This window comes from Poecile atricapillus, chromosome 7 (assembly GCF_030490865.1).
Source record: "Poecile atricapillus isolate bPoeAtr1 chromosome 7, bPoeAtr1.hap1, whole genome shotgun sequence".
NCBI classification, from domain to species: domain Eukaryota; kingdom Metazoa; phylum Chordata; class Aves; order Passeriformes; family Paridae; genus Poecile; species Poecile atricapillus.
In genome coordinates this window covers 19179482-19200165 of record NC_081255.1, presented here as the reverse complement: position 1 = coordinate 19200165, position 20684 = coordinate 19179482, and the positions used below count along the sequence as shown (strand labels likewise).

At 43.4% G+C, this 20684-nt stretch overlaps 1 protein-coding gene across 1 annotated transcript; it reads left to right on the top strand.

Annotated features, from left to right (window-relative positions):
- Window positions 1–1695: 1695 nt before the first annotated feature.
- Window positions 1696–17234, top strand: LMO4 (LIM domain only 4). Its single transcript, XM_058842840.1, has 5 exons — window positions 1696–2446; window positions 4670–4908; window positions 11754–11850; window positions 12202–12357; window positions 16485–17234. Exons 2-5 carry the CDS (start codon window positions 4673–4675, stop codon window positions 16491–16493), a joined length of 498 nt encoding a protein of 165 aa, XP_058698823.1. The 5' UTR covers window positions 1696–2446; window positions 4670–4672; the 3' UTR covers window positions 16494–17234.
- The last annotated feature ends 3450 nt before the right edge of the window (window positions 17235–20684 follow it).

The window sequence follows — 20684 nt, the reverse complement described above, 5'->3', positions numbered from 1 at the left end:
CACTTTAAGCGGACTCTGAACATATCCCAGTCCATGGAGAGACACTGAAACAGAAATTTCTCCCGTGTTTAAATCGTACCTGTGGTGCCATTCAAATGTCGATATTTTATTTCCTATATATTAAGAGACAAAATGTATCTTCGCTATCCTACGTTTTCCCAAGTACATTTCTCCCAGGTAGACAATTTTCCTCTCAGTTCTAAATGGATGCTGGGCACACGGCTCCGTGCCCAGCCCAGGCCGGGGCTGCAGGAGACCCACAGGTGGCGTTGTGGTTAAAGCACACCTGGGCTGCGACTGCCGGGCCGGGCTCACCGCCAGGCAATCCCCGGGCGGGCAGCATTCCTGCGCCAGGGCGCTCTCTCCTTAGGCAGTGCTCCCGGGAAGAGTTCCGTGTACCTGTGCGGGGCACCGCGTCTGCGCTAGCCGCCGGCAGGAGCAGGTTTAAAATACTTTGCTGTCTCGGACATCGGGGAGGGGGGCGCACGGAGCTCGTAGCTCGCTCACGCTGCCATCACCACGTACCTGACAGGGCAGGGAACGTGCCCGCTGGCGGCGGGGCCGCCGTGCCCTGCCCTGCCCTGCCCGGCCCTGCCCTGCCCGCGGCGCACGTCCAGCGCGGTCCGAGCGCTGCTGCCGTCCGGCCGGCGCTGCATTGGCTGCGCTTACGTCAGCGGTCTGGGATCGAGAAACTCCTGTTAGGAAGTTTTCCGTCCTTTAACAGATCCCGGGAATGTGCCACTGCAAGGATCCACTGACGAGCGGAGCGCGGGGTGACAGGGGCGCGTGTGTCCCCGGCCGGGCACCGCCGGGTGCGGAGCTGCGCCGCGGACAGCACCCGCATTTAGGAGCACTTTTGTCATTCCGGGGACGTGTTCCAGCGATTTGCGGCTGTGCTTATCCTGTGGGCTGCACTTAGGCCTCACAGGCGTGCAGTTAATACGTGGTGGGTTTTTCACAGTTCTAAGCGTCCCCACTAAACATTACTTCTTCCGATTTGCCGTCATCCCTGGGCTTCTCCCCCAGAAAGGCAGCTGCCTGTCCTGCTGACGAGCAGTGCCGCCAACCGCGGCTGCTTAACCCACCGAAGCCTCCACTGGGGCTGCCGCCGCGGGTGCCCGCCTGAGTCCCGCAGCGCAGTTCCCGCGGTGTGGCGGCCGGCGGCTCGACACGGCCCCTCCGCCCGCAGGGCGAGCCGGGCGCGGCCCGTCGCCGCCTCCCGCCGCGGGACCCCAGGACGGGGCGCGGGCACCGGGGCCGGCCGCGGGCAGCGGGGGGCGCCACGAAGGCGGCAAGCAGCGGCTGCCGCGGCCGCGCCTCCCCTCGGCGCCTCCCCCGGCCCGGCGGGGCCGCGGCGGCGAGGGAAGCGCCCAACGGCCGGGAAGGGCTCCGAGGGACATCGTCCTCCGGGCGGAACGGGCCTGCCCTCGAGAACAGCCGGGACGACCCCTCGCCGCCAAGTTTCTCAACTGGTGGCCGGGAGCTGGCGGGCGGGGCGGGGCGGACGGTGCTCTGACGGCCGCGCGCCTCCCCTCAGCGCCCGGGCGGACGGCGCGGCCAGCGCTGCCCACCTGACTCCCTCCTTCCTCTCCATTCCCCTCCTCCTCCTCCTCGCCCCCTCCCTTCCTCTCTCTCTCTCTCTCTCTCTCTCTCTCTCTCTCTCTCTCTTTTTTTTTTTTTTTTTTTTTTTTTTTTTTTTTTCCCTCCCCTCTCACTCATTCCTTTGTCTTCCCGGGGATTGGCAGGTTTTATTATTCCGCCTGAACAAGCCGGGGGCGGATTGGCTGCGGCGGGCTGACGGGGGCGCCGAGCCGGAGTGTAGTTGGGATTCTGCTCTGTCAGTAACACATGTGTGAGGGCAGCGGGCACACGCGCACCGTGCGGGCACACACGCACTCGCAGCCTCACGCTTAGACGGGCACAAGGGCCGCCCCCCGCGCCCCGCCAGCGCCGCAGCCGCAGGATCCCGGCAGCAGCTCCGCGCCCGGCCCCGCTCAAACTCGCCGGCTCCCGCCCGCTCCGCTGAGGCGCTCCGGCGGGCCGCGGCCGGCCGGCTCCGCGCCGCGGGAGGCTCGGGAGCCGCCGCAGCCCGGAGAGGGGGCGGAGGTGGGGGAGCGGGGGGGAAGCGGCACAAAGTGAAGCCACATTGCCAAACTTGCCCGGCGATTGCAGCAGCGAGCGGCGGCGGCGCCCTGCGTGTGCGGCTCAGCGGCGGGGACCGAGCTCTGCAGCTCCCCTCCCGGGAAGCGGGAGCTGGAGGAAGGACCCGGGCAGACGCCTCTCATAGCAATATCTATATTTTTCCAGTCTGGGCTGCCCCTTGCCGGGCGGGGGGCTCCCTCCAGCCGGCGAGAGGGCGAGCGCTGCGCTTGTTTCTTTGCGAGAAGACCTCTTCAGGCACCCCGAGCGGCGCTCCCCGGCCTTTTGCAATATAGAGGGGAAGCAGGTAAGAAGTGCCGGTCGCTCCCCCGTGTTTCGCAGCCTTCGTGTGCGCGGTGTCCGCCCGCCGCCGCCGTCCCGCTGCCCGGCGGGCGGAGGGGCGCGGAGCGGGGCGCCGCGGGCCCCGGGCATTGTCGCGGGGCCCCGTACAAAGCCTGGCGGCGGCGGCCGCTGGAGCGCCTTCCCTTACCCCCCTTCCCAGCTGCCGCCGGGAAAGAGCTCTGCCTGCCTCGGCTGTGAATGGAGGGGACGGGGGGGTGGGTGGGGGGAGGCTGGGGCACCCGCTTCCCCCGTAGTAAACACTGTTCTGAAACAGTGGCAGAAAAGATCAAAGTGAGCGCTCTATTTCTCTCCTCTCCGGTTCCCTTCCTGCCCCCCACACAGTCTTTTGTTTCAATCCAGGAGAAATTCGGTGAATCACCTAATTAAAACCAAGGCATGAATTAAGCATCCATTTTTGTATTACAAATTTCCAGCTCTCCGCTTGTCCCTCCCTTGGTCTCCATTAAAAAAGCACCAGAGACGCTGTTAAAAGGGGGGTATTTTGCCTCTAGCTTCTAGCTCTGCTTTCTATTTCACTGACTCCTATCCCAGGACCTAAATTGCTTGGCTCTGTAATTACTAGAGTAAGCCTATTTAAGTTAAAAGCTTCCCCCCCCCCCCCAACTCTAAATGAAACTTGATGAGGGCCCGTCCTTAGTTATCAAGGGAGTCACTTTCTGGTCAGTCCTCTTGATTCATCTTTTTAGATTTAATCAGCATTAAGGTATTGCTTGTCCTTAAGAGCTTTAGCTTAATGGGGTTACTGGATGGTTTTCTCAGTGTAACGTTTCCCATTTTATATTTATACATATTTGTCTTCGACAAAGACAGGTTAAGGTGGTGGCATGGAGCCTTTTTCTTTCTTTTAAGAAATCCGAAGTGATTTAAAGCTCAGGAAAACGGTTTAAAGACTCGGAGCAGGAAATGCAGATTCATTAGGCTGTAGCTGGAAACTGTAACAAAAGGCAATTCCTTGAACAAATGCATCAGAAATCAATTTACATAAAGGTACACGATGCGTTCGGATAAATGCAATGCTAATGGCTTTTAGAGTGGTTTTCCTTCCAAAGTCTCGGGGTTTTTGTTACAGCTTAATTGGTGCAGTTCTCCTGGTTTATTGTGCGGTCACTGGACATACCTCCAGGTACTCTTTCTGAGGAAATGTGTGTTTAGATCGGCCCCAGTTCTCCTCCTGCAGCCGAGTTGGGCCAGTGGCAGGAAAAGTTCGTCCTCGCTGTTCTGGACGTATCAGTCTGAAGGTCCTTAGCAGATAGCCAGATGCCTCGGCATGAGCACATACGGCTTACAAAGGACAAAGACAAAACATGCTGCTTAATTGGCAGTAAATAACTTGATCTTTTTATAGTATAAGTGACTAGAGGAACACCGGGAGTTTATTGGACCCTGGATTGAAGGCAACAAATTAATCGGTTTAGAGTAAGCTTTATGAATTGATTCCTATATTATCTCTCGGTTGTCCTGCTTGCATAAAGCATTTATTAGAAAGTGAAAAATGCTCTTAGTAGCAGTTTCGGGGGTGGCCAGAGTGATCGGAGCGATGCACTTCATTACCCTGCTGCTTTCCTAGGGTCGCTAAACTTTTTTTTTTTTTTTTTTTTTAAAGTAACAAAGCTTTAGCATTTAAACTATCGATCAAGGGCAGATTAGCGAGACAAAAGTTGAGTATGTTTGTGTAGGAAGGTAACAGGCGTCCTAAAGTTCAGTGATCTATTATTCGGGCCAGTGTCCTCAATCTGGAGTGTTTTCTCTGGGTGCTTTTAGTTCTCCAAAATAAATCTACAGAAAATAAAATCTCAAGGCCTCGAGGGCCGGTCCGGAGCCCCTCGTTACCGCCCCGAGCCTGCGGAGCCTCTCCTAGACTGAAAAACCAGTTTCACAACTTTTTTTTTTTTTTTTTTTTTTTCCCCTTCCACTCTTCACACACTTTTTTTCATAAGCAAAACAAACCCCGGGACTGTTCCTGACTTGTGAGCTGCAGCTGCACAAGCCCGGAGCGGGGGGGCGGCGGGTTGCGCTCGTTCTGCGCCCCGCTTCCCGCCAGCTGCGCGCCCCCGCCCCGGCCCGGCCCGGCCGGCGCTGCCCCCGCAGGGCCCGAGCGGCGCTGGCCCCGCGCTGCCGCCCCGGCCCGGCCCGGCGCTGACCCGCCCCCGCCCCTCTCTCCGCGCAGGCCATGGTGAACCCCGGCGGCAGCGCGCAGCCGCCCCCGGTCACGGCGGGCTCCCTCTCCTGGAAGAGGTGCGCCGGCTGCGGGGGGAAGATCGCCGACCGCTTCCTGCTCTACGCCATGGACAGCTACTGGCACAGCCGCTGCCTCAAGTGCTCCTGCTGCCAGGCCCAACTGGGGGACATCGGCACCTCCTGCTACACCAAGAGCGGGATGATTCTCTGCAGAAACGACTACATCAGGTGAGGCGACGGCCAGGCTGGTGAGGACAGCTTTCCCTCTTTCTCGCTGCCTTTTTTTTTTTTTTTCCATTTTTCTCTTTTTCCACCCCCCCTCTTTATTTCTCGTGGTGGGTGTCCGCAGGGCAGAGGGGTGGGCTGGCTCAGGACGGCTGCTTCATTAGGAGGGAGAGACGTGCGGGTGCGGATGTTAGCGCCTAGCCCAGGGCGAGTTGCGACTGCCAAGTGGAGGAAAGAGTTGGGGGGGCTGAACGACGACTGTAACTTTAAAGTGGTTTGTCAGCACAAAACAAGCCCTAACTAAAAATAAACAGCAATCAGAGAGCCTAAATTAATCTGCTTTGTTGTAGTGTTGAAGGAGAAGTGTGCATATCTGAACAGTAAATGTTAAAATCGTAGGGCTTAAATAAGGCTGTGGCAGAGGTGCTAAATAATGAAATGCCTGCCTTTAGTATCTGATTAATTATGATATTTACATAAGCACCTTTAAACTCCTTTGAGTGGAAACAGAATGACTCATTCTCTGTTCTCCTTGTGAAAGAGCTGATTAACCATCAGTTGGAGGGCCACAGATTCTACTTATAGCAAAAGACACTGGTATGATGTTTGTCTCAGCATTGTTACAGAGAAGCTTTGAACAGATATTTCTCTTAACTTCCAGTGTAGACAATGCAGGAGATAGCAGAGGAGGTATATGCTCTTGCCCTTTATTTCTTATCTCTTCCTCTTTGAAGCTGTTTGCTTTAAATGCCACAGATTTGGGTAGGGGGAACTAAGCCTCACTAATCTCACATCTGTTGGGGTACAGTAAGATTATGCAGAGTATCCCTTCCAACAAGTTTCCAATATAATTAATAGAATTTGTGAGGTCAGGTGCCTGTATGATCTTTTCAGGTGAACTCAAGCTACTTAAACTCATTAATTTAAAAGGAGGCATTTTGAAGGATTACACATTTAATTTGAGTAAATGGTTTGATAGACTGATGCACATGAATGCTTCAAGGAGGTGTTCTGTTTCAACATTCAGTAATTAAAAAAAACAACAGAAAAGCCCCGTACCTTCCCAGCATCACAGAAATGCTTAGTTGAAACAAATTGTGTTCTGTTTAAATGCTTCTGGCTCCATATTAATAGTAAATGTCAAGAGTTAACGCAGGATTTCCCTTCTTTCTGATGGCCAAGAAGTTCTACCTTTTTCTCCTTCTTGAAGAAGAAAAAACAAACCTACCAAAAGCAGTCATCAAATGTTACAAGTTTGCTTATGTTGTAAAACTTAGGTTTGCGAAGATGCCGATTGTGCACAGAGACCACCTCCTTAGTTAAGGAGGATGGAGTTAAGATTTGGTTACTCTGATAGTGCAGTCTCTGATCTGGTACATGGCCACGGCTTCGAGTAGTTAAGTACATGAAACAGGTCCTGTGGTATGTCTGAGGAATTGAAGCCTTAGCTTTGCTAGTTTTGGAGGGATTTTTAGAGAAATGCTAGAAATTCAGCACATTATGGGTACACAGTGGTGCTTTTTGGTCATCATCCTAAGCAACAAGCTTAAGCCTGGCAGAATAGTAATTAAATAGAGCAGAACGGTGTTAGGGAAAAGAGTCTCATTTGAAGTGGAAAAATTGACACTACTGTTAAGATGCACTGAATAGTACAGATTCATCACTCGACCAACACCATCAAACAAACCCTCATGTCTGATTGCTACTAATTAAAAAGAGAAGATGCGTCCACTGTGTCCCAGAGGCAAGTTCAGGCAAGCTTATCGCAGTCCTCTGGTTTTGTGTTGCCAAAAATTAATACTCGTTTATTTTAATGTAGGCAATTATGAATAGGATGCTTTATCAGATGAGGAGTTTGAATTGATCTCCTTGTCCTATCGCCTGACTTCTCTTTAGATCTGTGTAATTTGACTTGCAAAAATAACTCTGACAGATGCTTGCTGAAACTTGAACTGGACACTGTACACTCAAGGTGGGGTAGGATGGCCTGGCGCTGCCAGGGCTGAGTTAACTTGGAGCTTTCCTGCTGGAAATGGACTTAGCAGGCTTCCTCGTGGGTCATGCTGGCGTGAGCGAAGCCCTCGCCCTTGTTGTGTTTGAAATGGTCACATTTGATGATGGAGGAAATGTCAGAGTGATGTCACTCTGACAGCGAGTCTCTCCGGTTCCCCTCTGCCATCCTTCTCCCTTCTCAGTTTTCCGGCGGGCTTTTGTGGTGGCGCGTTCTCTTCCCCAGGCAAGAGCCACGGGCACAGTTCTCAGCCGGAGACTCGGGGCACGCTGGACACGACTGACAAAATGGGAAAGAGGATTGATCGGCCCGGCAGGCGCCAGGTGAAAGGGACTTGACTCCTTCGGGCCAAGACCACGGGGCCATTTATTAATGAGCTTTTTAGCTTTCTGAGGCTGTATGTGAGGGTTTTTGTTGTTGCTTAAACAACACAACGCTCCCCGTTCCCTCCCTCTCGCCCCCAAAACCCGAAAACAAATTGGCCGTAGAGCGACAGCTGCAGCTTTCATTGAAGGCCAAGGTTCCTGGGAAAAGAGGGAGGTGAAAACCCCGGTCCGATCCCCTCCCTCCCCACGGCGAGCAGCGCGCCCAGGGAGGGGAGCGCAGCGCAGCCCTCCCAACCTTGAGATGCCAGATAAAGCAGCAGCGTGGCAGCGAATCCGCACAATTAAAAGCTTTAATTAGTGTCTCCTCCATTTTCTCTTAGTTCTGATAGGTTTTATCTAATGAGATCTGGTCGCTGGCTTAGATCTGCTCGGAATGACGTGTCCGAAATGAATGAGAGCCGCGTCGCAAACAAAACATTTAATTAACAAAATTGGCCTCTAAGAGAGAGCAGGGAGTGGTGGGGAAGGGGGAGAGGGAGAGACTGCCCGGGCGCCTCTTAAAGGGGCAGCGCCCGGCGCCCCTCCCCGGGCGGCCGCTCCGCGCAGCGCGGCGGGGCCGGGGGCGGGGGGCGGCCGGACCCGGCCGCTCCGCTGTGAGGCCGCGCCGGGCAGCCAGTTCATTTCCCTGGTAATCAGCGGCAAGCTGCTATATTCAGGGAATGCTGTCCCTTTAATTGAACAGGCTAGGTAATTAAATGGCACTTTTCCAATAGGACGTGCTAGGTAAATCTAATAGTTGGTTATTTAATATCACTTTGAAGTCTGCCCACTCAAGCACAATGACAGCACAGGAGCATGTGAACTATTAGCTAGGAAAAAAAAAAAAAACAGGATCTCAAAAATTAATTAAATCGCATGCAATTTAGGGGGAACGTTTATCTTGATTTGTCATAACAGAATTAATTCAAGGCCTCCAATTCACTTGGGGGCAGATCTGTTACTCTGAATTAACCAAGCGTAATTTGGCTGGGTTTTTTTTTTTCCCCTTTTTTTTTTCTTCCTCTTCTCTAATGCAGCACTTGCCATTATGCACAGCCCCCCTTTTAAGTATCAATAGCTTCTGGTGCTTTTAAGGTGCTTGGTCTCTAGTTATTCTGAAGTACCTTTAATGGACTTGGCTTCAGGCGTAATTTCTGTGTTGCCTTTCTTTGTTACATTTAATATAACTGGTGCAGAATTTAGATCAAACGTGGGAAATGTACAAAAACACTGATTCCTTCTGGATCAGTAGGTATGGATGTGCATTTCTCTTTGCTAGGGCTTGGATATATGTATGTGGGCACAAATGTGCACCATGTCATGCAAGAATCAGGGTACTTAAATCCGTCTGCATGATTTTGGAAAGCAGTGGAACCTTAGTTTTTTAGTACAAGTTGCTAGAGGTGTATTTTTGCTGATGCTGAATTTTGAGCAGCAAGATGGGAAACTGGGTTGAAAAGATTTCTTGCTGCTTTCATTCCCACTCTCCTACACAAAGTTCTGAAAAAAACCCCATCCAAAAAAAACCCACTAACAAAAAAAAAATCAAAAAAAACAACCAAAACAAAAACTAGAAGCATTTGGGGGTGCTGAGAATGCTGTGTTGGAGCCACACAGTAGTTAATTTAAGGTGGCTCAGTAAAATGCTGCTAAGTGTAGAAGAGCTGCCTTGTCCGTACAGGGAACCTCTTGATGTTTGTGATTGATTGCATTGCCCAAATGTTGAAATATTAATGACCTTCTTGGACTGAGGACCCAAAGAGGAAACTGAAACCAATTCTGTCATCACAATTAAAGAGTCCCCTGGCTTTAATTAGCCTGACCTGGGGTATCTCTACCCATTGCTGCAGTTAAAGAGAAAAGAGCCCATTAAAGTCCAGTCTGAGACCGATAGCTACTTAATTGAGCACCTAAAGCCTCAAGCCTTTTAAATCAAATACTGTCCTGGACAGTCCCCCTGGTTAGATAATTAGCTCTCCAGCTTCCCAGAAACCATGCAAAACAACTTTTTCAGTAAAGAATAGTTAATGTGGAAGACTTCCTTTGCTGGTAAGGAGAAATAACTTTTTTTTTTTTAAAGATAAAACCTTTTCCTGTTAATGGCATTACAGAGCAAAACCATTCATAACAATAGAGAAGGAAAAAATAACTTTAATTTTCTTGGTAAATAATAATAAGCAGTGGAAAGCTGTTCTGAGCTTGTAATTTTTTCCTGATTTTTAGGAATTTTAGCAGAAGATTCAGCTGAAGTGGCTTCCCAAAGTAGAGTTGTTCTGGGAACATGCCTAGGGAAAACTTAAGATGTGTGGAAAGCCTCGGGATTAGTTTGACTCTATTTATTAGAATTCACAGACATTCAAGGTGTGGGACCACTAGTTCAGAGAGAATAGTATAACCAATGAATGCTTAATGAAGACAAGTAGTGCAATGAGATCAGCATTTTGAAAGCTGTGTTTTCAGTTGGGTGGTGCAATTGTACAGGGGGAAGAAGGGGGTTGTGAGACAGCTCACCACGTTCAGGTTCTCTTGAGCAGCTGACATCATCTGTCCATCTTTGCCCTTCTACCCAGCAATGCCCTTGCTGCCACCCCTTTGCTCTAGGTTGTTGGATCTTTGCTCTAGAAATGTAACAGTGCCTCTCTACCTCCACTCACAGCCCTTCCCATGTACTGTCTCTAATGCCAGCTTCATTACTCCTAACGATGAGGGAAGAAAAATGCATATTGCAATGCTTTGGAAGTAACCTCGGTATATCATGTAACTATTCGGAATGGGTCCTGGTTTGGAAGATGCCCTAATAATGGACCTTTAGTTTCCAGACAGTTTAGTCCATTTGGCGGGAGGTCCTGACAATGTATTAGTTCAGCTTTCCTTTTGTAACCGCTGTGATTCTGCAGGAACGTGTCAATGTGTCGTGGATCTCAGACTAATTAGTTTTGAAATGGAGTTTTGATTGAACTCTTCAAATCGATGCTGCTGCAAAATTTGTTTCTCAGCTTCCTATTAAAAGCCATCTTAAGGGGCAGTTTTACTACTCTCTCTGTCGTTCAGTCGATACATTTAATAACAACTTACAGGCTATTTTCAATAAAGTGGCGACAGCAAATTAGTAGTTTGAACATGACAAGCCTCCTCTGCAAGCTCAGATTCTGAAAATTCAAAGCAATTATTTTTATACAGAGGCACACTGCAATCATTCAGATTACGGGTATTCTGTTGTAATGCGTGTCCTAGGTTGACACAAACAGAATTTTATGACTTTATTTGGACAGGAAGGAGATGCAAATATTAATATTTATTATGACACCAATACGCTAATTTGTAAATCCTATCACTATGTTTTACATCGTGCAGAAAAGTGGGTCTGTGACCCTGCCAGCTAGTTCAGTTTCCTTTTTTACTGGAAAATGAATTGTGGTAGTCTTTATAAATATTTGTGTCTATTAGAGACTCGTGCAAAAGCAAATAAAGGTTTTTTCTAATTCTAGCAAAGGCAGCCTGTAAAAGTAGAACTCAATAATCATTACTGTATTATATTTTGAATCGATGCATTGTGCCTTTAAAAGGATTTGAAGAATTATGTATATATTTTTCTTCACCACTCTTCTGCCTATTCCCCCCTCCCCCCACTGCGTGTGCCCCCCCCCAATGGCAGATGTTGTGGTCTCATTTGATTGCATAGGAAAACTGCAGTGATACAGCAAACACCCAGAGAGATATGATGACAAATGGGTCCAGATCCCGGTAAATTACTTTCTGCTCAAATCGAAATTTCATTCAGTTTGTTGCTAGCAGAGATGAAGTAATCTAAATTGTGGACTCAGGAGCAGATAGAGGGAAGTTGGAGCAAGCATTTCATTATCAAGAGAGAGAGAAGGTTAGGATGAAAGAGATGAGCAGAGGCAAATCTAAAGTGTTGACACCATGATTGAAAAGGTTAACCCATACACATTATATATCAACCTGGATAGCAGAGAGTTTCTAATGGAAACTCTGCACTGATGGAGGTTTACTGGAGTTTCAATACACTGAGCATGATGTCTTCTTAGATATACAATCAAATCCTCTTAACCCTTTTGATGACTCATATCTCAAGATATGATTAAAGTACAAAAGAGTTCTTCATATAATTTCAAGGACACAATGCATTTAAACTCCAGTCATGAATTGTATCTTTTTTTTTTTATGATGAACTCAGTAATCTGATAAAATGTGTGTAGTACAGAATTGTTTGTGTTTCTAGAGGTGTAAGTCAATATTTCTGATTTAATCCTGTGTAACCACATCCAAGGTGAGGTGAAGCTACCAGTTGTTACACAAAAATATACTTTTTCAGATTATGAAACATAAGCAAGTTGGAAGATGGGGGTCAGAAGTCTAAAATAGTTGTGTAATAAACCATGGCAGTGATGTGCAAAATGCCTAGAGCCTTCTGTGTATTAAATTATTCACAATCATCACCTCTGTTTCAGGTTATTTGGAAATAGTGGTGCTTGCAGTGCCTGTGGACAGTCCATTCCTGCTAGTGAGCTGGTCATGAGGGCACAGGGCAATGTCTATCATCTTAAGGTGAGGGTTTTTTTCTGTGTACTTTCATTTTTAGCAGCTGATTAGTACTGCCATGCCTCTTTAGTGTAAAACCTGCATCTGCTTATGAATGAAATGCAAAATAATAATTAGAAGAAGGAGTATCTATTATAAAGCTTAGTGCGTAGCTTTGTTCCCTCGTAATCGGTAAAACTCTGCTTGAGTTATGCACTGTATAGTCCCAACAGGTAAGACTGATGTCGTATTTGGAGATACTAGAAACCGAGCAGCTCTGTATCTCAACTGCACTTGCAGTCTCTGAAGTGTAATTTTCAAACCTGCAGCATACTTAATTTGTGCTGTAGTTTCACTCGCTGTCTCTTTCCTTCCCAGTGTTTTACATGCTCTACCTGCCGGAATCGCCTGGTCCCCGGAGATCGGTTTCACTACATCAATGGCAGTTTATTTTGTGAACATGATAGACCTACAGCTCTCATCAATGGCCATTTGAATTCACTTCAGAGTAATCCACTACTGCCAGACCAGAAGGTGAATACTCCACAATTACTAATAAGCTTTCTTAGAGCTAAATGAAGATCAATTTATTTTCATTCTAATGTTGGACATTCCCCTACCCCTGCAAAGAGACCTTTAAGTAGCTGAACTTACCTTAAGTTATTTAGGCACAGGGTGTGGGGAAAAAATAGTAACCTTTTAAATATGACATACAGGGTGAGTCAGTTTATTTTGGTTTGGGCACGTGCATCTGTACAGGTGTTGAACTCTTTATGTACAAAGCAAAATGGAGAGCATACATTAATACTAACTTCTAAGAAAGAGAAGTATTTTATTTTATAATCTTGAAATTAAGGGCTACAAGAGAGCAGGTTTCTGAGGGAGGAAAATTAGATCCTTTACTATGGAAATAAACGTCTTGTGAAGAGAAGGTTGCTGGACTAAATTAATGTATTTCATTTTAATATTAAGATTTTAGTTGAGGAAGCATGCTGGAGTACTCTTTCAGAAGTATTTTCTTGCCTGTTTTGTGTGTCGTAACTCAGATTTTAAAACCAAAGTGCTATTTTCTTACCGTTCCATAACACTAATAGCTTAAGTAGAGATTGTGTGTCTCTGTGGTTGGTAGTTTTGGTTTCTAGCTAAATGAGTAAATAATGACTCTACAGATCATAAAGTGAAGAAGGAGAAAAAAAAAATCCGATCAACAGTTGTCTTGTAACTCTGAAACTAGATAGTTTTAGATGTATTTTAATCTTCTTAATCAGTCCTAAAGCTATGCAAGTGAGTGCATTTTGATAACTGCTGTGCCTAATTTGTAACAATTACTGTCAACCTTGAGTTAAGAGACTGTTCATTCCACCCTGGTCCAGAAAAGAGTGGATGTATGACTCTTGCACATAATTTTATTCACATCATATTTCATACTGATTATGTATTGATGACATTGATTCATTTACTCTTTACAGCGCCACTTGCATGGATATTAAATCTTATTGACCACAGATGAATTTTAATTTCAGATTGGTGATAGATTTTTCCATCAGCTCTGATAGTATATTTGACTTTTTCATCATTAACCCAGGCAATCACACAGCACTGAGTTATTGCAATGAAACAAAAAGTGCACACTTCAGTTGGTAATTCTTTATAGATTTACAATAGGAACTTCATTAATGTCTGTAAGGATCACAAAAAATAACATTTATCTGCAAGTAGGAATTTGGGAGATTAAAAAAAATCTGGGACAAATGCTAGGCTGATCTATTCTGTAATGATCAGTATATTTTGTAGTGCTTTTAGTCAGTGGAGAAATGTCTGAGAAAACAGAAACTGTTCTTTAATTTACATGATTTTTTTATTTTTTTTTGGTTGTGTTGCTACATTTCAATATCTGTGTTTGCTTTTTTATTTTTCCGTGCATAAATTTACTGATTAATTTTAAGTATTCTTTCAAGTCTTATACAGTGAATGTAATTACATCAAAATAAAGCATGGACCTTTTTATTTACTTAATTTGTCAATCGAGGTGATGAGAGAATTGAGTACAAAAATGCTACGTAGTTAGGCAGAACAAAGATAATTAAGATTGGAAGAGAATGTGCAGCTTCTTCTTAAGGAAGTACAAATACAGTTAAAGATTCATAGATTTATACTGTTGTGAATTTTAATGAAACAAATCTGTACTATAGACTAGCTAGCAGTGATTCTGTTAAATGAATATTTATAGGTATCCCATTTCAAAATATAGGTAAAACCATTCATCTTTATACACTGCAGTAAAAGGTTTACCATTCTGAGAGTGGTTTATCCACTTGTCTTCTACGAATGTAAAGTTTAATGTAACTTCAAATAGGTGTCTAAATTGTCACTTAGTTTTATCAGTTTCTTTCTGTGCCTTAGCAAAGCATAAAAATGATTTAGTTGCAATAAAAGCAGGAGACATGATGAGGAACATAGAACATGGAAAAGAGAAGTAAAAGGGGGCTGGGCTTGCAGAGCTTGTGACTGAAGGTACCTAGTGGGATCTAAATGCAAGGAGAAGGATGAGAGCAGGTTTTTGTTAGCTCCTGTCACTGACTGGTTGTGCCATTGCTGCAGCCACAGCTGAGGCGGCTCTTGGGGAGAAGGCTGAGGGGACACATAGTTTGAGGGTTTTTTCTTTATCATACAATCTAGAAATTGTTCTAACTTCTCCTACTGGTTTTCAAAGGGAATTGCAGAGCACTGAAACTCCAGAAAACAAACACAGTTAAAGAGAAGTTGATAATTCATGTATTTGTCAGGTTTCTGGAACTTTGGAAGCTACAGGGACAGTTGCTAAGAGAGTTATTTTGTTTTTTTAACAGTCCAGATATTTTAACATCAGAGATGTTTTCCAGAAGGCTGCATGTAGTGCCACTGATTAAAAATATTCTTCCACTGTAACAGAGTTGGCTGTAACAGATACTTTTTATTAAACATTACAGATCAATCACTTTCCATGTTATTCTATCACTAGCGATTACAGAGATAGCAGAATATCCACAGGGCTGGTTTTTTTTGTATTTAACTGAAGAGATTGAGACACTCCCAGCATTAAAACACATTTTTGTTGTGCATGTGAAGGATGACAATTATGAACTTACTCTTCTCTCAATGCAGTTTACAGGCAACTGGTGCAGGCAGGAAAGGTTGCATGGCCTAACTTGGTTTAAAAACTTTGGTTTTTTTTGTTTGTTTTTTTTTTTTTTTTTAAAGGAGTCAAACACAGGGATGTTTGCCATTCCTGCCTTTTACCTCCGTGAGGCAATTCACACATGTAAATTATAACTTCCCATCACTTGCCCTGTAGTTTAAAAAAAACCCTGTTTTCTCTAAACTCAGTACTGCTTGCCTGCAGAGTACAAACTTAGTTTGTGATGTCCTGTGTGCCATTTCATTTGAAGGGGCTGTATTGTCAAGAATTCTGTCTGCTTTATTTGTACTGGTAGTATTCCTGTAGTATTTCTTGTTTGGAACAGTATTACCACCTACTAAAAGTGTAAATTTTCCACCGGTTGGCAATGTTTGTAACAAATGCTTGTCTTCAGCTTCTATACTTTTAAATAAAGCATGAGTTACATTATGTCTCTTAGCGAAGATCTTAAAAATCTTCTAGTTTACATATCACTCAACAATTCCCTTGTAGTTACATAATTGGTGTTGTCTGTGTCCATAGTAGAAGATATTTGATGCTCATTTATTAAATATGCTTGCTGGCTGCTCCCTAATCTTTGTTCTGGACAGACAAATTACCTTTCTCACACTGAGCTTCAGCTCTGGGGAATTAAACCTCCAAGCCTCTACTACTTTAATTAGCTTGAAAGTGGGGGGTTGCAGTTAGTAATAGACCTCAGGCTTTTAGTAACTTAGAGAAAGGGTGAAAAAAGAACTTCCTGGGAAGCGCAAAATGTCATTTAAAAGCCATAAAAATCTAATATATATTATTTCATTTTGGTAATTGCAAACAGATTGTATTTGAAGACTATGGATGATCATTCCTATTTTATCCATGAAAGTTTAGATTTTTATTGAGTTAGACACTTTTAATTATCACAATTCATTAACACCAGTATGAAAGCACATGTTTGACTTAATATATTAAAATGTTTATGTAACATTAACTAACGTACCAGATGAGGAATTTAAATGGGAGGGGAGAATCCTGAAATATCTATATTTAGCTCTTGTGCAATGCAGCATATTAACCAAAGTTGCCTTGGGAGGATATTGGCTGTACTTCATATTTGCTTTACACACTATTTCTTCCAATTACAAGATCATATTACTCGCTTCTTCAAAGGCATGGCATAATGGTTCTTCCCTTTCAAACAGGGCCCAGAAAAACCACCTTATTCACTGTATGATTTGTTACGAGAAAGTACACTTATTTCTTGTTGTAGTGTCTTTTTATTCATGTCTGCTTTCTTTAGTAGTGAAACTGTGAAAAATGTTTGCTTTTTGCTATTGAAAGTTGAAACGTTAGCAGTGTGAATGGACAGTGTAGAAAGCCTTAATCAAGTCACAGTTGGAAAGTAGTCTAATAAAAATGAGATTAGTGAATAGGGAAAAACAAAAGCAGTCATATTGTAGTTTCCTATCTCAAATTTAGCTAAGATACCCATTTTTATTTCTTACAGGTCTGCTAAAAGGTCAGAGTAATGCAGAATGCGTGCCTTCATCTCAAATTTTGTTCATCACAGATGGATCCCATGTCTCCAAGTAGACAAGTCACCTTTGTAGCTAGCATCAATGCCAGCTCCATACCATTGCACCTTCTTTATTCTTGATTGCCCTTCCCACATTTATTGGTGTATTAAAATGACTGAATATGAACATTAAGGACTCCATGAACCTGGGCTAATGGGAGACTGTAGAGAAAATGAAAAAAGATCCACCGGAGGACATCTTGGGGGGGGGGGTGGGGGGGTGGGGACGATGACTAATGAAGCTAATTAAAAGCATTGAAATCTGCTTTCTACCCTCATTAACAATTAGCAGGGCACTGGCCAGTTTGTACCCTGTGTTTTACCTTAACAACATTCTATTTGCTCTTTGTATATTTAAGTGTTGTAAGGAAATGTGTTTCAATCAAACTGAACATGAGATAAAGATGTGGCTTTTGTGATATTCTATCACAAACACTTTTATTGTATCTCTGTAAAATACAATGTATGTATGCATGTAAGTGTTTTTGTCCTAATGTTGCTACTTCCCATGGCAAAAAAAAAAAAAAAAAGAAAAAAGTCAGGCTCATAGCAGCTACTGTGTAGAAATTTTCACCTACTTCTAATTTGCTGAATGAAGAAAAATCTTTTATTTGTGATATTTTCAGAGACATTTGCTCTAGTATGGTGTATTTAAATAATAAAAAGTAAAACAAAACTGAGTATGGGTTTTAGAAGCTTTGCTTTTTTTTAAAATTACATTCAAAATATTCTGCAACTTCATCTTACATAGTCGTTACCTTTATTGTCAATTACCTTTAAAAGTAGGTTTTTGGTTTGGATTTTTTCTTTTGTCTTATGCCAGGAAGGAATCTGCTAAACTACTTGTGTTACTTGTGGCAAGCATCACGAGTACTACTTCAAAAAAAAAAATTTCATGGAGATTCTTAATTCTGGTAACAGCAAGTACATTATGATTGCCATTGCAATGAATTACAGCACACACAGAGGTACTGTGGTCTCTTTCTTTCCAGTTCCTTCTGTGTTAAGGATGTGCCTGTGTCTCTGAGCATGCAAGCATAAGAGGGTATGAATATACCATAAGAGGTCAAAAAAATAAAAGCCAACTAAAGGTCTGTACCTCATGCTGAGCACTAGAATTGAGTATTCATGAAAAGGAATACAATAGCTATTCTGATCTGAACAACATCAAGTTGTGTTTGCTGGGGTGAGAGACTTTAACTTTTCAACACTGATAATCTGAAGGAAAGAAAAACCTGTTTCCTGGGCTGTTTCTGAGAACTAGCTGATCTCAAAATATGATCTGTTCTCTGAAAGCAAATAAACAAAAACCACCTCCCCATAAAGCAGCAGAGCCACCCTAAGCTTAGAAAGGAAACAACTTCATTTTGCACATTTTTCCCATCAGCTGTTTGGTGGTTGATCTGTGCAGAATACTTTTGAGGAAAAAAAAAAATCTGACTTTTCATGTTTTTAGCAAGAATCCTAACATGGATCTGTGGCTGTCCACTGTGTGCCTTCACTCAGGAACCTGCAAGCAACGAATCTGCCTTTGCTGCAATTGAAAGCAAATCAATATTAAGAAAAAGTCTACTTTTATAGGAAATGAATTCATTCATAACACATCATTATTTTAATTCTGTTTTTCAGAAAGTGTTCACTGCTCAGCTGTTTGGTTATGGAGTGAGCTTGACTTATTTTTGTTGTGTTGCCAATACACAAAAAGCTGATTTATAGATTTATCTGTCTAAACAACCAACAGCAGATATTTTTGTTTCAGATACTACTTCATGACCTCTAGTATATTGGAGGGCTGCTGAATTTCTTCTTTAAACACTTCAGTGCTTGAGGAAGGAGCACTGTTTCAGAGAAAAAATCTAGCAACATACAGTATCAGACAGTAAAAACAAAATACTACTTTCATAACATATAAAGCACAACATAAATGACTGACACTATGTATGACTTTTAATTAAATGCACTTGTGGGTATTTTAAATAACTTTCTAAGCTTTTTGATCTGGCATTAAAGGCTTCAGAGTCCTGCAAATTGTGCTGCTTCAATATCTTTGAAAAGACACTTGAAGTCATATGAATATAGAATTCAAGTATTAGTGAGACTGTAGACATCTTTTTATATTCTTTCAGTATAAGCACTCAAGGTACAGTGTTTAAATCTAACATGTACAGATTTTTGGTTGTCCAATATAACCTAGAAGTGCTAAGAAGATAGCTAATAACTTCTAGTAAGTAATGTAGTATTGCATTTAGTGATGTAGAGGTTGAAGTTCATTAACAGCTTTAAATAAACTATTATATGACTCATTTGTAAAGCACAGCTACCTATTTAATAGCTTACTTTAAAAGCATTTCTTAAGTTGCAGACCTATAAGATTACAAATGTCACTCATGTTAGCATAATCCACATGCAAGTGATGAAGCCTTTGCTTTGATGTGCTAAATTGCAGGAGGACTAATGGAGCTATGAATATACAATAGAACATATTTAAGTAGTATTCTTGCTTTAGGTAAAACACTTTCTTAAAACCAGAGGCATTTCACACAATGAGACAGGCAGTAATGGGGACGGGTAGGTGTGGGCAGAAGGCTACTGGAAACACTTAGATTTGTCCTTATGTGAAAAATCACTTCTTTTTAAGGAGATTGGTAAAGAAAAACACATACTTCTTCACCTTTTATCACATGTATTTGCTGCACTGAGGGTGGAATACACCCTCTGCATTTAGTGCTGCTGAAAAGTAAAATAATCATTCAGTATGAGCTTTCCTTACTTTCAAAAATGAATGCTGTTAAAAAAAGAATCAAAGGAAATATTACTAATCTGAAATCATCCTCATGAACCTGGATAAAATGCTCTGTCTATACTGCATCTAAACATCTCAATCATATAAATTGTCACTCTTATTAATGAAACAATTTTGTAAAAAGATTGCCCTCTAAATGGGTTTAATGTTTTTACCTATCCAGCTGTCTAGTTATGAGATTTACGCATCCTGGCAGGCAGTGGGACATTAAGCCTTTCCAAACCAAATTCTGTTTGCAACAAGATACTGTCTTTTCAGTCCTACATGATTTATCTTTAAATATTTTAACAGGTTATGCAGTATCTTATGAAATATAAAATGAGAATGTCTTAACAAAATGAAGCCTATGAAATTAAGTCACATCTTCAGAATATTAACCACACTGAGTTTGTCTCCCTTTTTCCCTGTTAGTTAAAACTGATAAAATTTGCATCACCTAACATTAGGGTAAATACTAAAAAAAAAAAGCCCAAAACTCACATACTGGCAGAGTATGCCTTGCTATCAAGGTGGTGGAGTCACCACTCCTGGAGGTGTTTAAGGAAAGACTGGACATGGCACTGAGTGCCACAGTCTGGTTAACACCAGAGTCATTAGAATTGATGATCTCAGAGGTCTTTTCCAACCTGGTTATGTGATTTCAAAAGATCATTTCAATTTAGATCTTTTATCAAAGTGTTTTGCTGGTAGTTGTATGTGAAGTGTGTAGCTTTTTGCAAGTATTTATTCTGAACAGTTCTAATAAAAAAATCAAATTGAGATTAGGAAATCTATGTATATACATTTTTTTAAGTTTAACATTTAATTAGTTTGAATTTGTGTTCTGGGTTTGATGGCACTGCCTAAGACTCCTGTACATGCAGTACCAGATAACCCTTGATGCTTGTTACTGTTGCTACCAGGTGCATGCCTATTGTCAGTCCAGCTAAGCCACAGACAAGCTTATTGCAATTAAATAGCAATTTGTTTCTATGAAACTGCAATTAAAGTATTACTGATCAGCCATTTTAGATTGGCAGTGCTGTGGCTGCATGTTAAACAGAGGAGCTCTCGATTCGTTTCTGCAGTTGGAGGCGAGTAACAGTGAGGTGTAACACGCTCACCTCTGTCCCTTGTCAAGCTGGAAGTATGAGTCCTTGGTGAAGTGCTCTGATCTCATCACCAACATGCTGAGAGCGATGACAAGTCAGGGCTGATCTCTGTAAGTTGAACTTGCAGCTTACAGGACCTGAAGTTATTGCTGTTTCTGTTCCTGTATAAGCAGGGATGTGTACGCTTCCTACGGGGATGTTTTCAGCTCCAGATTGATTCTGTTGAGAATGGACGGC

Excerpts from the sequence above, each read along its gene's own strand:
- LMO4 (XM_058842840.1), top strand. The coding sequence starts at position 4,673 with ATGGTGAACCCCGGCGGCAGCGCGCAGCCGCCCCCGGTCACGGCGGGC. Across the intron at positions 4,909-11,753 it reads TGCAGAAACGACTACATCAG|GTTATTTGGAAATAGTGGTG; the intron begins GTGAGGCGACGG and ends CCTCTGTTTCAG. Across the intron at positions 11,851-12,201 it reads GCAATGTCTATCATCTTAAG|TGTTTTACATGCTCTACCTG; the intron begins GTGAGGGTTTTT and ends TTTCCTTCCCAG.